Genomic DNA, 15875 nt, shown 5'->3' on the forward strand with positions numbered 1-15875 from the left:
TTATTTCCTTGCCAGTTTTTTATCCTTTATTTTTTTTTTTTTTAATTTTTTTTCCTTGAGATGAAGTCTCAGCTCATTGCAACCTCTGCCTTCCAGATTTAAGCAGTTCTCCTGCCTCAGCCTTTCAAGTGGCTAGAATTACAGGTGTGTGCCACTACGCCCAGCTAATCTTTGTATTTTTAGTAGAGACGGGGTTTCATCATGTTGGCCAGGCTGGTCTCAAACTCCTGACCTCAAGTGATCTGCCTGCCTCGGCCTCCTAAAGTGCTGGGATTATAGGCATGAGCTACTGTACCCAGCCTTATCCTTGAAATTTTAAGTATTCAGATTCTTTTAAAAGTATTCAGTATAAGCAAAATATGCTAAGAATTATTTTGGTTCATAAAACCAGTAAAAAACTTAATTGATCAAAATCAAACTCTGATGCTTGTTAACATAGGATATAAGGTTAGCACAGGACATATTTTTATCACAGTCAGTAGCTTTTTAAAAGGTGGATTGAATTTATCATCCCTTTGAGTTAGCTCTCTAAATGCTATTAGGTGACCTCATTTATTAAAGTAGTTAACAGCCCCACCTTAAACCAGTAAATGGTTTTAAAAAATGAATTTTGTGGCCGGATGCAGTAGCCCACGCCTGTAATCCCAGCATTTTGGGAGGTCGAGGTGGGCGGATCACCTGAGGTCGGGAGTTTGAGACCAGCCTGACCAACATGGAGAAACCCCATCTCTACTTAAAATACAAAAAAAAATTTATCTGGGCATGGCGGTGCATGCCTGTAATCCCAGCTACTCGGGAGGCTGAGGCAGGAGAATCGCCTGAACCCAGGAGGCAGAGGTTGCAGTGAGCCGAGATTCCACCATTGCACTCCAGCCTGGGCAACAAGAGCAAAACTCCGTCTCAAAGAAACAAAAAATGAATTTTGTGATCAAGGATCAAAACTAATTCTAGCTTTAACTCTTCTAATTGAAGTTGGACTTAATTTGTTTCCTCTTTTACTTTGTAACTTTCAGCAAACAGAAGAAAAAGATGATTAAGAAACCATTGGAAAGGGAGAGCATTAGTACAACTCCAAAATGTTTCTTAGAAAAAGCTAAGGATAAACGGTAAGTATGTGGTAAGAAAAATGGCTGTTTGACACCATCATAAAGTTATAGTAGGCATTATTTTTCCTTAGGGTAAATTTTTAGAAGTAAAATTGATACTACAGTCTGTTATAAAATGTGATAAAAATAATATATTTTAGGTTGCCTATAATTGGGGAATTTGTTTGTTTGTTTGTTTGTTTGTCGGTTTTTTTGGGATGGAGTCTCGCACTGTTGCCCAGGCTGGAGTGCAGTAGTGTGATCTCGGCTCACTGCAACCTCTGCCTCCCGGGTTCAAGCTATTCTACTGCCTCATCCTCCCAAATAGCTGGGATTACAGGCTCCTGCCCACCACACCCAGCTAATTTTTTTGTATTTTTATTAGACACGGAGTTTCACCATGTTGGTCAGGCTGACCTCAGGTGATCCACCCGCCTCAGCCTTCCAGAGTGCTGGGATTACAGGCGTGAGCCACCGTGCCCGGCCAGGAATTTGTTTTAATATTGGAATTTTTCTGTGTCAATATGTTGATGATCTGCTTTTTTCCATCTTGGAAAATATTATTTCAATTCCTTATAAATTAGAATTGTACTGCCCACCTTCTCTACACAACCCACATTAAGACATGCTACTAAGGCCACTAGTTAGGACCATTGACTTACATGAATCTAGTCTTCTTTGAAGCTCCTTCATATTCTGGGCAGGATTTCAATATGATCTCAGGCTTATGCAGATGCACATTGTAACAGCTGTAAAAAGTATTACTTAGGTAAATTTGTGCTAGCTTAGCTGAGTTTTATGAGGATATTAAAGCATAGTTTTTTAGCATACATATAGACTCCCTTATTTTGCCCAGTAATACTAGGAAGCTTTATATTTTGAAAAGGATAGGTCAAGATATTCTGAACAGTTATACTCTTTCCACTATTTAAGGAAAATGGCACTCTTCACATTGTACCAGAACCAGGTTATTATATACTGTAGTAGAATTGTTCAAGTCTATAATTTGTTGGGTTTTTTTTCCCCTGAGAGTGCTATCAGTGGCCTAGGATATTACCATTGTGAAATATGCTAATGCTTATATCCAGTTACCTCACATCTGTTCTATAGAAGTCATTAGGAAAAAACTGTTTCCATAACCAGTAGGCATTTACCAAGTTGTCCTGCAAGGTACTTGGTGGTGGTTGGATATACAAATGAATATAAAATGAGACTTCTTTCCTGAAGCTGCGGAAAGAAGATTCGTGTACATGACAGAAAATTAGAGACTGGTTTTTAAATAAAATAGGAGTTTAGAGAAGAGAAAGATGATTGTGAATTGGTGTGGTTACAGAAGTTTCAACAAAGTAGAACTGTCTTTAAGGATAGGTAAAATTTAGGCACGGAGAAGGGAACAAGATGAACAGAGGCATGAAAATTAGAGTGTACTTTGTAATAAGTGAACAAGAGTTCACATGTTGGTATTGACTATGAGGAATAAAGGTCAGTTCAAATATACAATGTATATAGTGTCCCAAAATTTTATCGTACTTTTGTTTTAATAACTTAGGAAGGAAAAGTGCTACAAACTGAAAAAAGTATATTTGAATGATCAATCCTTTTAATTCCATTTGTACTTAATTCAGTTTTGGGAATGCTTCACATTCACTTTTTTTTTTTTTTGAGATGGAGTCTTGCTCTGCCGCCCTGTCGCCCAGGCTGGAGTGCAGTGGCGCAAACTCCGCTCACTGCAACCTCCACCTCCCAGGTTCAAGTGATTCTCGTGCCTCAGCCTTCTAGGTAGCTGAGATTACAGGCACCCGCCACCATACCCGGCTAATTTTTGTATTTTTACTAGAGACAGGGTTTCACCATGTTGGCCAGGCTAGTCTCGAACTCTCGGCCTCATGTGATCTTCCACCTCAGCCTCCCAAAGTGCTGGGATTACAAGTGTGAGCCACTGCACCTGGCCAACATTTTTAAATTTTAATTTTCTGTCGCAGCACTTTCTGGGTGACACGTAGACCGGTGGATTGGTAGCGAACCTTGTTATGCTTGGCCGCTTTGGTCACCTAATCTGTCTTAATAGACCTGTTGGTGGGAGAGGAGTGGGTCACATCAGAACTGTTATGCATGCATTACTCTTTGGATGGTCTTAAAGCCAAGATAACAAATGCAGTCCTTTCAGGCACTGAGCAGCAACTGATGAAAGTTTTTACAAAGGTCAAAAATCAACTAGAACATAAGATGGTGACTATGTTGAATTTTAATAAGATCCATCAGTATTTTAAATAATTATACTTTAAATGCTGATTTGTTTTTGTTTTGAGATGGAATCTCTGTCGCTAGGCTGGAGTGCGGTGGCGCGATCTCGGCTCACTGCAACCTCTGCCTCCCGGGCTTAAGTGGTTCTCCTGCCTCCGCCTCCTGAGTAGCTGGGATTACAGGCATGTACCACCATGCCCAGCTAATTTTTGTATTTTTAGTAAAGACAGGATTTCACCATGTTGGCCAGGATGGTCGTGATCTCCTGGCCTTGTGATCTGCCTGCCTCCGCCTCCCAAAGTGTTGGGGTTACAGGCATGAGCCACTGCACCTGCCTTCCTCTGAGGTTATTAAAACTTAATTTGTACTAAGACTTCGAAGACACTTGATATATCAGCCCCCTGCTTCGGGTGCTTTGGTTGTGTCTCCATTTTCTTCGTGTGTAAAGGCCATACTACTTAACATAGCATACAAGCAAGACCTGTCATGATCCCACTCTGGCTTCCCTCTGCACTGTCGATGTTTCCTTCATGATCCCACCCATGCCGATAGGCTCAGCTCATACCTCTGTGCTCATAGCTCTTAAGGGCATATCTTCAGCCCCAACTTCCCCATTGAGCTACAGACCTGAATCCTTGTTGCTTAGTGGACCTCACTTCAGGCACCACAAACTTGGCCCCATGCAGTGAGTGGGGGAGGAACTGGATTTGGAGCCAGAAGAACTGGTTCTAATATCTACTTCCCTGTGTAGAGTTGGGATTTGGGATTATATGAGTTAGTACACACCAAAGAACTTTGTATTACTGTAATAATAGTTTGCAAACATTGATTATTTTCTCAAAACTTTTTTCCTTTGTCTGTTACCACTTAGTTAATGACATTCGACCTTCACTAGGCTATAGGATCAGAATGATAGGATTCATGTCTAACATGGATTACCAGTAAGTGATGACTGGCAAGTTACTCAACCACTCTGTGCCTCATTTTCCTCATCTGTAAACGGAGGATAAGACTAGAATACTCCTCATAAGCTGTTAGGAAAATTACCTGAGTTAATACACGTAAAGCACTTAATAACAGTTTCTAGCACTTAGTAAGCACTGAATCAATGTGAACTCATTAGGTCAGGATCCGAATCTATCTGTCATAGCATGTAGTAATGTAGTTTACTGTGATGGTTTTGCCTCACTTAGGTGATTGTGATTTTCTAAAGGGCAGAGACCATGTCTAATGCATCTTTGTGTTCCTGGTGCCCGTTATTTGATACACAGTAGGTTTCAGTAAATGTTTATTAAACTGGTGGTAGGGTTATGGAAAGTAAATATATCTAGAATTTTTTATTCCGTTTTCCCTACTTTACTCTTTACAGGAAAAAGGTCACTGGTCAGAACAGCAAGAAGAAAGTAGCTCTTGAAGACAAAAGTTAAAAACAGACTTTAAAAATACCATCCCAGAAATGTAATTTTATGATCCCAACATGAATGGTGTTTTCATGGAATACTTGAAGTCTTACAGTCACCTGTACCAAACATTTGAGATCAACTACAAGTACATGGGACTGGTGAAAAATGATCCTAAGCTATCAAGTCAATTTCAATTTGTAGGTGCCTTTTTTTTTTTTTTTCTTTAGAGATGGGATCTTGCCATGTTGCCCAGGCTGCTCTTGAACTCCTGACCTCATGCAATCCTCCTGCCTCAGCCTCCCGAGTAGCTGAGGTTACAGGCACAAGCCGCTGCACCCAGCTCTGTAGGTGACTTTTAAATGATTATACAATGGAAATAACATTCATTGACATTGGTTTGAATCCAGAGAGCTACTTCTTATAGAAGAACAAATGTTTATGCTAAAAATAACACCAAAATGTGGTAAACTCTTAAGGACTTTTCCCTTTGAGTGTGAAGGAAGGTGTGATGAATGCTGTGGAGAGGCATCTGGAACAGAAATTCAAAATAAAGCCTTGACATTAAATACCCCTTCCACTGCTCACTTTGTGGATGGTAGCATGGGCTGTCTACCAAGAAGAAACCTGCTGCTCTCTTAATTTTAGTATTTCCTAATTAGTTGATGGCCTTTTGTGTTGTGAACCACAACAAAGAGAGGCCTCTTTTGTGGCTGGTTATTCAAGTTCCCTGGGATTTTAAATTCTTTGGTCTATTAAGTATCCTTGTATTGGATACTTAATACCTTAGCCCTGCCATGATGTTGCACAAGATCATGATCGGCTTCTCTCTTTCTTCATTTTCCGTCGTTTAACCATATTCTTTCCTGTCTCTTTTTCCATTTAAGATTATTTTATTTGAATACTGATAAACATTTTATCCTGATAAGGAAGAATGTTCCTGTTACTTGATATACCTCTGTCTTCATTCTGTTACAGCTTATCTTTCCTTAGGTTGATGGCGCCTCATTTAGTAAGTAGATCTCTGCCTAAGCTAAAGGATTATGATCATATGGTGTTGGAGACTATTAACTATTAGATTTTTCTGAGATACGAGTTTTGTACAATGGAATGAAAAATTGACTTCATACACGTAAGACTGTTGCCTAAGAATGACTTGAATGTTATCAGTACTACTACAGAACTATAATATACATTACCTTTTCTCAGCAGCATTTGAATTCAACTTATTTATTTCCTCTATTCGCAGCTTTTTCTAGAGTCAGAACAGGTGGACTTTGTTTTGAATATTTTAGATGGGACAAAAATTGTTCATCTTCAGAATTTATTTAATGATAGACCTGGTACAGGGTGTAAAAATACTTACAAGAATATGGTTTTTTTGTTTGTTCATGCAAACAGATCCTTTACCCAATATATATTCTGGAGGTAGGTATACTGGTGCAACCCATTTGCCAGCTGTGTGACTTTGAATAAGTTCTTAATTTCTCAGAGTTTCAGTGTTCTCATCTATGAAATTGTGTCTCAAATTGTAAGTACCTAGCACTGTACCTGACACATAGTAAACTCACAATAAATATTCCTTTAACACACATAGATTTTGTTAGAAAAATAGGCTTGATAACACAGTTCCTACCCTTACAATATAATGTTAGAGAGAAAGTAAAGGAGCAGATAGAGTCACGCATCACTTAGTGACAGAGATATGTTCTGAGAAACGCATCGTTAGGTGATTTTGTCATTGTGTAAACATCATGTTATATACTTCCACAAACCTAGATGGTATAGCCTACTGTACACCTAGGCTATGTGGTACAGTCTATCGCTCCTAGGCTACAGACTTGTGTAGCATGTTACTGTCTTGAATGCTATAGACTGTTGGAACATGTAGACTTTTATAAACACTGCCCACTTAATCTATACTAAATTTATTGAAAATATTTTTCTTGGCCAGGCGTGGTGGCTCACGCCTGTAATCCTAGCACTTTGGGAGGCCTAGGTGGGCAGATTGAGCTCAGGAGTTTGAGACCAGCCCAGGCAACATGGCAAAACCCCATCTCTACTAGAAAAATACCAAAAAAAGTTAGCCAGGTGTGGTAACATAATCCCAGCTACTTAGGAGTCTGAGGCAGGAGAATAGCTTGAACCTGTGAGGCAGAGGTTGCAGTAAGCCGAGATCGCGCTACTGCACTCCAGCCTGGGCAACAGGGCAAGACTCTCTTGAAAATATACACACACACATATTTTATATATATATGTTATATATATATATAAAATATATATTTTTTCTTCAATAAAGTAACCTTAGCGTGCTATAACTTTTTTACTTTGTAAGAGTTTTTTTTTTTTTTTTTCTTGAGAAACAGTGTCTGTCGCCTAGTCTGGAGTTTAGTGGCACAATCATGGCTTACTGCAGCCTTGACCTCTTAGACTCAAGTGATCCTCAAACCTCAGCCTCCTGTATAGCTGGTACTATAGGTGTGGGCCACCAACACTCAGGTAATTTTAAAATTTTTTTTGTAGAGACGAGGTTTCGCTTGTTGTCCAGGTTGGGTTTTTTAGAAAAAAATTTTTTTTTTGAGGTGAAGTCTTCCTCTGTTGCTCAGGCTGGAGTGTGGTGGAATGATCTCGGCTCACTGCAACCTCTGACTCCTGGGTTCAAGTGATTCTCCTGCCTCAGCCTCCCGAGTAGCTGGGACTACAGGCATGCACCACCACACCCAGCTAATTTTTGTATTTTTGTAGAGACGGAGTTTCACCATGTTGGCCAGGCTGGTCTCAAACTCCCGACCTTGAGTGAGCCACTGCCTCTGGCCTTTATAAACTTTTTGACTCTTGTAATAACACTTAGCCTAAAATGCAAACGTACAGCCGTAGAAAAATATTTTCTTTCTTTATACCCTTATTCTAGAAGCTTTTTTTCTATTAAGTTTTTTTTGTTTTATTTTACTATTATTTACTTTTAAACTTTTTCGTTAAAAACCATGGCACAAACACACACATTATGCTAGGCCTACAAAAGGTCAGGATCATCAGTCTCACTGACTTCCACCCCCACTTCTCATCCCACCATTGTATCTGCTGTCTGTGGCTGACCAAAACATCATCATGTAGCACATGACTAGTGTGACAAGTGCTGTTAGATGTAAGGCCATGATGCTAAAGCATCACAGGAGGGCATCTAACCCAGATTGGGGATGTCATGGAAGGCCGACATCCTGAGTTGAATCCTACAAATGTAAAAACCAATAGGTAAAGAAGAGGAACAAAAAGTATTCCAAGACAAACTGAGGTCACATCTATGATCCTTGTCTTTATTGTGTCTGTTTAAAGTATCTACAGTAACCTGCATCAACTTAGTCAATGTATTAATACTAAATTTAGCTCCTTCAAAGCAGTCTGAACTGCGTGCTACATAAATTTCAGCTTCACCCAGGGAAGGGAAGGAGTGAAATTAGTGAATAGACAGTTACAGCAAAAGACAGAAACAAAAAACAAAAATTGAATAGCTGGTTCTAGTGAATGAGCAAGGACTTTGGTGTCAAACTGGCCTGGATTTGAATCCTGATCCTATTTGCTTGTAGCTGTATGATCTGGACAAATGACGTTGTTTCTAACCTTGATTTTCTCATCTGTAAGATGCCAATTGTAACTCCTAAGGATACTGAGGATTTTTTAAAATGGGCTTACAGTTCCTGACCAGTGGTTTGTGCCTAATAAATAACTTATTACAAATTGTTACCCAGTAAAAACCCTGAGACAAGAGTGAAAAAATAAAGCTAATTAATCCATTACTTGCTAACAAGCAAACTACATGCTTGAGAAAAGTACTCAACTTTTATGTTTTACTTCCAGACAGTAGTTTGATTAAAACAAACAAAAAAAATCACAGTCCAGGCATGTGGCTTACGGCTCACACCCTGGCTCTGGGAGGCCAAGGCGGGAGCATAGCTTGAACCCAGGAGTTTGAAACCAGCCTGGGCAACATAGATCCTATCTCTACAAAAAAAAATTGGCCCCGTGTGGTGGTGCATGCCTGTGGTCCCAGCTACTCAGGATGCTGAGGCAAGAAGATCGCTTGAGCCCGGGAGGTTGAGGCTGCTGTGAGCCGTGATCATGCCACTGCACTCCAGCCTGGACAACACAGCAAGACCCTGTCTCCAAAAAAAAAAAAAAAAAATTCAGTAAAAAAAATGCCGAAATAGCTTCAGAGTAGTTATGAACTGCTTCCCAAAAACCACTGTTTTGCACTTACCTGCAAGAATAGGAAAAACAAAGGGACTGTAAGGTGGCAGGATGGCAGAAACAAACAAGAGTAGTACACCTTGGAGTTTTTTTTTAAATATGGGTTGGGTTTTTGTGCTTTGGTTGATTTAAAATAAAATTTAAATGCCTTCAGCGTCTGTGATAGGTGCCAACATGAAGCTGCCGAGTTCCAGAGAAAGGGGGGACAGCTGATCACTAATCAGTGCTGCGAGACTATCAAAGGGCCCTTCAGGAGCTATCTGTTCTTTGTGTGTAAAGAGAGAACACTAGTGTACCCACCGTCTAGTTTAAAAATCAGGACTCAGCCTACACTTTCCACTAACCGCGATCATGGTTTTCAAACGGAGGACCAACGGCGCTTTGCCACTGGGCCACCACCTGGGCCCTGCAGAGGGCCTACCAGACAATGAATCAGCTCCCTTGGAGAGGCGCCTGCGACCGCCCCACCACCCCGAGAGCTAGAATTGAACCTGGGGGACCTCTGCGGCGCCCTATCACATGCCGTGGGCGCGCCACGCCTCCCCGAGGGCCGGGGGAGTCACGTGGGCGCGCGGCCCCGCCCCATCGCCCTGTCCGCGGCGAGGTGGGGCCTGGTGTTTGCCCCGGAAGTGGATGTCTTCCTCTGACAGCTGCTGATAAGTTGGCGGCGGCGAGGGCAGCGGCAGGCCGGGAGCAAGATGGCGTTGCGGCCAGGAGCTGGGTCTGGCGGCGGCGGGGCCGCGGGAGCCGGCGCGGGGGCCGCCGGGGGAGGCAGGTAGGTGTGAAGGACCAGGCAGGAACCCCCTGGCCTCCGCGGGGGCGGCGAGGGGCGCTTGGCGGTTATGGCGGTTTTCTCCAGCTCCGATTCTTTTCCTTGGAACTGGGTTGCAGGAGGAGGGTCATCCCCCAGGGACCCAGGACGAAAGGGGCGTGTGGAGCCCGGGTGCCCGACGCTTGTGTTCCGGGCTCATTTGGGGACGCCGGCCGCCTGGGGTCGAGCGGGGAGCGGGCGCGCGCCCAGTGTGGGAGGGGAGAGAAGATGAGGGTCCTCTTGGGGTGGGGGGGGGGGGTAAATCAGGAACCCCGACTCCGCTCCTAGTCCTGGCTGCCTTGAAGCGACCAGGGTCTTCCCTTTCCCTGGGCTTTCTAGACTTAACCAGATATGTTGGAGGGAGGGCTCTAAAAATCTGTTCACAAAGCTGGATGACTGTTTCCAAGGGGGTGTGTGTGTGGACGATTTGTCTCTTCCCCTTTTAGAGTGTCCTGTCCTCATTATATTTCCTTAACCCGCGACAAACGGCAGGAACATCTAAAGACCTCTGAATTAGTAATGGTCTTGAGATAGAGTTATTGTCTTGTACAGTAACTCTTAAGACTTGTCTGTCTCCTTTTTAAAAAGGCATTTAAAAACAAAGAAAATGCACTGTTAAACAGCAGTTGCGCATTTATTAGAACAAAGCTTCCAGACTCTTAGCCCTTAAACACATCTGCCCTCTGCCACATTTCAGCCAAGAACTGGCTGTGGTTCTTCTACCCAGAACGATAACGGAGATGTACATTTGCAAGTTGACAGGTTCATTATCATTTAAGGAAATATTTTATTCCGGGAAGTTTTCACTCCACTTCTATAATGACCTAGTCTGATTTTGTTTTACTAACCAACACATACAGCACACACATTTGGAGGTACCCTAAATTATCGTTGGAAATCGAAGTGTTAGGTTTTGTTTTGTTTTGTTGTTTTTTTTTTTTTTTTGTTTTTCCATGCAGTGTTTCAATTTCGGAGTCGTGAACACTACAAAAGTGTGAGGACCTTAAAGTTATCACCTCTTGCGGGTGCTTGTGTGTATGTCAGGAAACGAGCAGTGGCTGTTCAATAAACCACCTGTGTGCAACCCCATTTTTCATTTTCTCTGCACATCTTAGACTTAAGATTTTTAAACTTTTTGCTTTCTCTTTTGTTCTCTTCGTTGTTTCATTAGAGGGTTTTTAAAAAAATAAATACTTGGTATAAGCCAGTTTCTGGCTGGAGAAGAAACACATGTAATAATGTCCCCTCTATTTGTTTTGTTTTCTTTTTTTTCTTTTTTTCTTTCGTCTTGTTTTTTTTTTTTTTTTTTTTTTTCTTTTTTAATTTTTTTGAGAGGAAGTCTCGCTCTGTTACCCAGGCCAGAGTGCAGCGGCGCGATCTCGACCCACTGCGACCTCTGCCTCTGGGTTCAGGTGATTCTCCTGCCTCAGCCTCTGGAGGGATTACCCCCAGATGCGCGCCACCACGCCCAGCTAATTTTTGTTGATTGATCGATTGAGACAGAGTCTCGTTCCGTCACCCAGGCTGGAGTGCCGTGGCACGATCCCGGCTCAGTGCAACCGCCACCTCGCGGGTTCAAGCGATTTTCCTGCCTCAGCCTCTCAAGTAGCTGGGATTACAGGCATGCTCCACCACGCCCAACTGATTTCTGTGTTTTTAGTAGAGACGGTTTCACCATGTTGGCCAGGCTGGTCTCAAACTCCTGGCCTCAAGTGATCCGCCCACCTCGGCCTTCCAAAGTTCTGGAATTACAGGCGTGAGTCACCACGCCCGGCATCCTCTATTTATTTCCTATGTGTGATTACAGTTTCTAAAATATCCCTGGGTGGTATTAATTTGATCAAGTATATGATTAATCATGGCACCAAGTTCTGGGAAAATGTAAACTTAGAAGAATTGATATCTAGGCCCAAATTGTTATTTACTTAAAAAAAAAGGTTTTTGGGTGGGGAGGACCTCAGGTTCAAGTGCATTATTCCCTTTAGTTTATAGTATTTGAGTATCATTCGTCCATGGACGCAAATTTTTTAAATGAATATGGGTTGAATTTTGATAGAATGATTTTTAAATTTCCCTCCTTTGTAAATGTAGTAACATCTGTATTCTAAAACTGTAAACGATATATGGGAGAGAAAGAAATGGTTAAAATGATCCTTACCTTGAAAAATGTATGGTACATGTTACATATATTGGCAACTTTCTGAGACTGAGAAGCTGTATCCTCAATAGAAAAAGAAATACTATGTTTTTTTAGAGAGTTATGGTAAAGGCTGAAGCTATTTTATTTTTAATTTTCTTTTTGCCACCCACCCTCCCTGAAATTATTTTATAAGGAAACTAACATTATGGCAACCTAAGTATATTAGAAGAAAAAGAACAGGCAACTTCTCTACACCTTTAATGGAGAAAATCCATGAACTATAACTGACTATTGTTTGGATACTTCTCTCTATTCTGAGAGGCTAAGCAAAAGACAATAATGTTTTCCAAATTTAATATTAGCCTACTTTTGATTGGTGTCCTGAATGAGCTACTTTAGAATAAATGGTAGAGTTGTATAAATGGCAAAATTTGCCCAAGAGATGAGAAGTATAATTCCTTTTTTTTTTTTTTTTTTTTTAATCAAGTAAGGCAGAAAAAAAAAAAGTTGAAAGGTCTGGATTAGTCTGTAGTCATTGAATGCCTACATGGGTAAGGTACTGTTCTTGATGCTGTAATGAATTAAAAAGACTTCAAAACATGGTCCCCATCCTTGGAGAATGTACAAAATGACTGTGGTACAAAGTAAAAGAGAACAAAAGAGGTCACGTTCCTCTAGAATGTTATCATTTATGAACTTGTCTATTTTTTCCTATCTTTTACAAGCGTTTAGAGGGCTTCCTCATCTTTTCTTCTTCCACTGCTTCTAGCACATTTTTGCACATAAAAAACATTCTGTAAATATTTGTGGATTCCAGCTACATCAAAGGCAAAGAAGTGGTATTTCAGTTGGGTTACAATTAGAGGAAGAGGAAGCGGTCAAGAGATTGTTGTAGAGCTGGGAAGGCCTAGTGAACACTAAGGAAACAACGTACCTGCAGTGCCAGATGACTGTGGCTCCGAGTGGTGGTGAAGAGTTTTGTGAGATTATTTTATAAGGAAACTAACATTAGTTTCCTTATAAAACTGAAAAGTAGAGTTGTGCCCAAACTAGAGAGGGCCTTGAGTTTAAACTAAGGAAATTCAGTTTCAGGGAAATCATTCCATAGTTTTAACTCCAGGAGTGCATCTTGCTAAAGGACCGTTTAATTACTGAGTAATGGTTCATCATTTAGAAAGATGTCTGTCACTTGTGCTGCATCAGATGAATTAGAAACCAGAGTCTGGAGGAGGGGTGATCCATTAGTAAGTCTTTAGGAGTCTAGGCCTAAGAAGTGAAGGCTAGTGTCAAATCTAGGTTAGTAGCAAAGGTAACTGAAAAGGAGGGACGGATGAGATAGGTAAGTGACAGAGCTCTGCTTTCATACTGAGATATCAGTAATATATGAATTAGTGATTTCACCTTTGTAATTAAATTGTTGGTCATTTTGCTGCCCAGTTTTTTGCCAAGCTTTTACTGTCTTATTAATGCCTCAGCTGCTTATCTAACCAATCTTTAAGCATGTTGATATTAGTTGTCTAAACATTTCAGAGAAAGATACAAATTTTTCATAGGTCACTTAGCAGTTCGAGTTGCTAAATTCTTACCAAAGTCATGTTTGTCAGTAGTCTTACTTTTGTTTTTATTTTGTTTTCAAAGGAACCTTTATACATCTGTTTATGTATTTATGTCTATGTGATTGTCTTAGCTGAGACTTTGTCAGACTTGATTCTACATCCTCATTTGACAGAGGGGAAACCAGACAGGGGGTGAAGGAGATTGCACAGAGCTTCACAGTTACTTTATGGCAAAGCTGGAAGAAAGAAAATATAACACGAGTTTCCAATTCTTCTGAGCCACTAGACCATATGACTAATTTAAATGTTTAAGGCTGATTTTTAAAAACCTTGACAGCTTGATTACTTAAATGTGTTCATTGCTCCTAAATTTATCAATTTTAGCATATGAGTAATGTCTTTAAAAACTGAATACAGGCATACCTCATTGCAGTTAGCAGATACAGTGTTTTTTATAAATTGAAGGTTTGTGGCAACCCTGCATTGAGCAAGTTTATCCGCACAATTTTTCCACAACCTGTGTTCACTTCATGTCTCTGTCACATTTTGGTAATTCTCACAATATTTCAAACTCTTTCATTATTATTATTTGTTATGGTAATCTGTGATCAGTGTGTCTTTTATGTTACTGGTGTAATTGTTTTGGAGCACCACAAACCCAGCTCGTATAAGCCAGCAAACGTAATGGATAAATGTTTTGTGTAATCTGACTGCTCCACCTACCAGCTGTTGCCCTGTCTTCCTCTCCAAGGGCCTCCATATTCCCTGAGACATAACAGTATTGAAGTTAGGCCGATGAACCCTACAATGGCCTCTAAGTGTTCAAGTGAAAGGAAGAGTCGCACATCTCTCCCTTTAAATCAGAAGCTAGAAATGATAAAGCTTAGTCATTAAGTGTTGAAAGCTGAGGTAGGTCAAAAGCTAGGCCTCTTACACCAGTTAAACTAAGTTGTGAATGCAGAGGAAAAGTTTCTGAAGGAAATTAAAAGTCCTATTCCAGGAAACACAAGTGTTAAGAAAGTGAAACAGCTTTGTTGCAGATAATGAGAAAGGGTGAGTGGTCTGGATAGAAGATTAAACCACCCTTAACTTTCCCTTAAGCCAAAGCCTAATCTGGAGCAAGATCCTTAGTCTCTTCAATTCTGTGAAGGCTGAAGGCTGAGAGAGGTGAGGAAGCTGCAGAAGAAAAGTTGGAAGCTAACAGGTCGGTTTATGAAGTTTAAGGAAAGAAGGTGTCTCCATAACATAAAAGTGCAAGGTGAAGCAGCAAGTGCTGATGTAGAAGCTTTAGCAACTTATTCAGAAGAGCTAAGATCATTGATGAAGGTGGCTATGCTAAACAATAGATTTTCTGTTTTCTTTTTTTTTTTTAGACAGAGTCTCACTCTGTCACCCAGGCTGGAGTGCAGTAGCGTAATCTTGGCTCAGTGCAACCTCCGCCTCCCAGGTTCAAGTGATTCTTCTGCCTAGGCCTCCCCAGTGGCTGAGATTACAGGCGCGCGCCACCATGCCTGGCTAATTTTATATTTTTAGTAGAGATGGGGTTTCACTACGTTGGCCAGGCTGGTCACGAACTCCTGACCTGCCTTGACCTCCCAAAGTGCTGGGATTAACAGGCATGAGCAACCATGTCTGGCCAGATTTTCAGTGCAGACGAAGATGCAACCTAGGACTTTCCTAGCTAGAGAAGAGAAGTCAATGTCTGGTGCCAGAGGACAGGCTGACTCTCTTGTTAGGGCCTAATGCAGCTGGTGACTTTAAATTGAACCAATGCTCATTGACCACTTTGAAAATGTTAGGGCTTTTTAAAAGTATGCTAAATCTACTCTGCCTATACTCCATAAATTGAACCACAAAGCCTCAGTGACAGCACATCTGTTTACAGCATGGTTTGCCCATTGTTGAGACCAATTGCTCAGAAAAAAGATTCTTTTGAAAATATACTGCGTATTGACAATGTGCCTGGTCACCCAAGAGCTCTGATGACAATGCATAAGAAGTTTAATGTTCTCATGCCTGCTAAAACAACATCCATTCTGCAGTCCATGAATCAAGGAGTAATTTCTCCTTTCATCTCTTATTATTTGAGAAATTTATTTCATAAGGCTATAATGCCCATAGATACTGATTTCTTTTGATGGAACTGGGCACAGTAAATTGAAAACTTTCTAGAAAAGAATCACTGTTATAATTTTTATATTCTTTATTGTTGTTGTTGTTATTTTGGAGAGATGAGGTCTCACTATGTTGCCAAGGCTGGTCTCAAATTCATGGGCTCAAGCAATCCTCCCACCTTGGCCTCCCAAAGTGCTGGGATTACGGGTGTGAGCCACCAGGCCCAGCCATTCACTAGATTCTCTAAAGAGTATCTGGAAACCTTCTTTTCAGATCCTT

General features: G+C 41.0%; 2 protein-coding genes and 1 non-coding gene across 54 annotated transcripts in view; all 3 read left to right on the plus strand.

The window, feature by feature from the left end:
- Positions 1-5940, plus strand: part of DDX52 (DExD-box helicase 52) — a 30777-nt gene extending 24837 nt beyond the window's left edge. For all 3 annotated transcript variants that reach the window (XM_077970830.1, XM_077970831.1, XM_001112113.5), the window contains 2 exons: positions 1014-1106; positions 4699-5940. In XM_077970830.1, the coding sequence (XP_077826956.1) occupies positions 1014-1106; positions 4699-4756 (151 nt within the window). In that variant the 3' untranslated portion in view covers positions 4757-5940. The remainder of the gene's footprint in view (positions 1-1013; positions 1107-4698) is intronic.
- SYNRG (synergin gamma) overlaps positions 1-15875 on the plus strand; it is a 334879-nt gene that overhangs the window by 230693 nt on the left and 88311 nt on the right. For 48 of the 50 annotated variants that reach the window (XR_013405828.1, XR_013405829.1, XR_013405826.1 and 45 more), the window contains exon 1: positions 9610-9749. Coding sequence is in view for 46 of the 50 variants with exons in the window: in XM_015119432.3 (XP_014974918.3) it covers positions 9673-9749 (77 nt within the window). In the remaining 4 variants the exon portion in view is untranslated. 50 annotated transcript variants of the gene reach the window in all.
- Positions 4010-4118, plus strand: MIR378J (microRNA mir-378j). Its single transcript, NR_128321.1, has one exon. It is a non-coding gene; the product is annotated as a microRNA mir-378j (primary transcript).

This window comes from Macaca mulatta, chromosome 16 (genome assembly GCF_049350105.2).
Source record: "Macaca mulatta isolate MMU2019108-1 chromosome 16, T2T-MMU8v2.0, whole genome shotgun sequence".
Classification (NCBI taxonomy): domain Eukaryota; kingdom Metazoa; phylum Chordata; class Mammalia; order Primates; family Cercopithecidae; genus Macaca; species Macaca mulatta.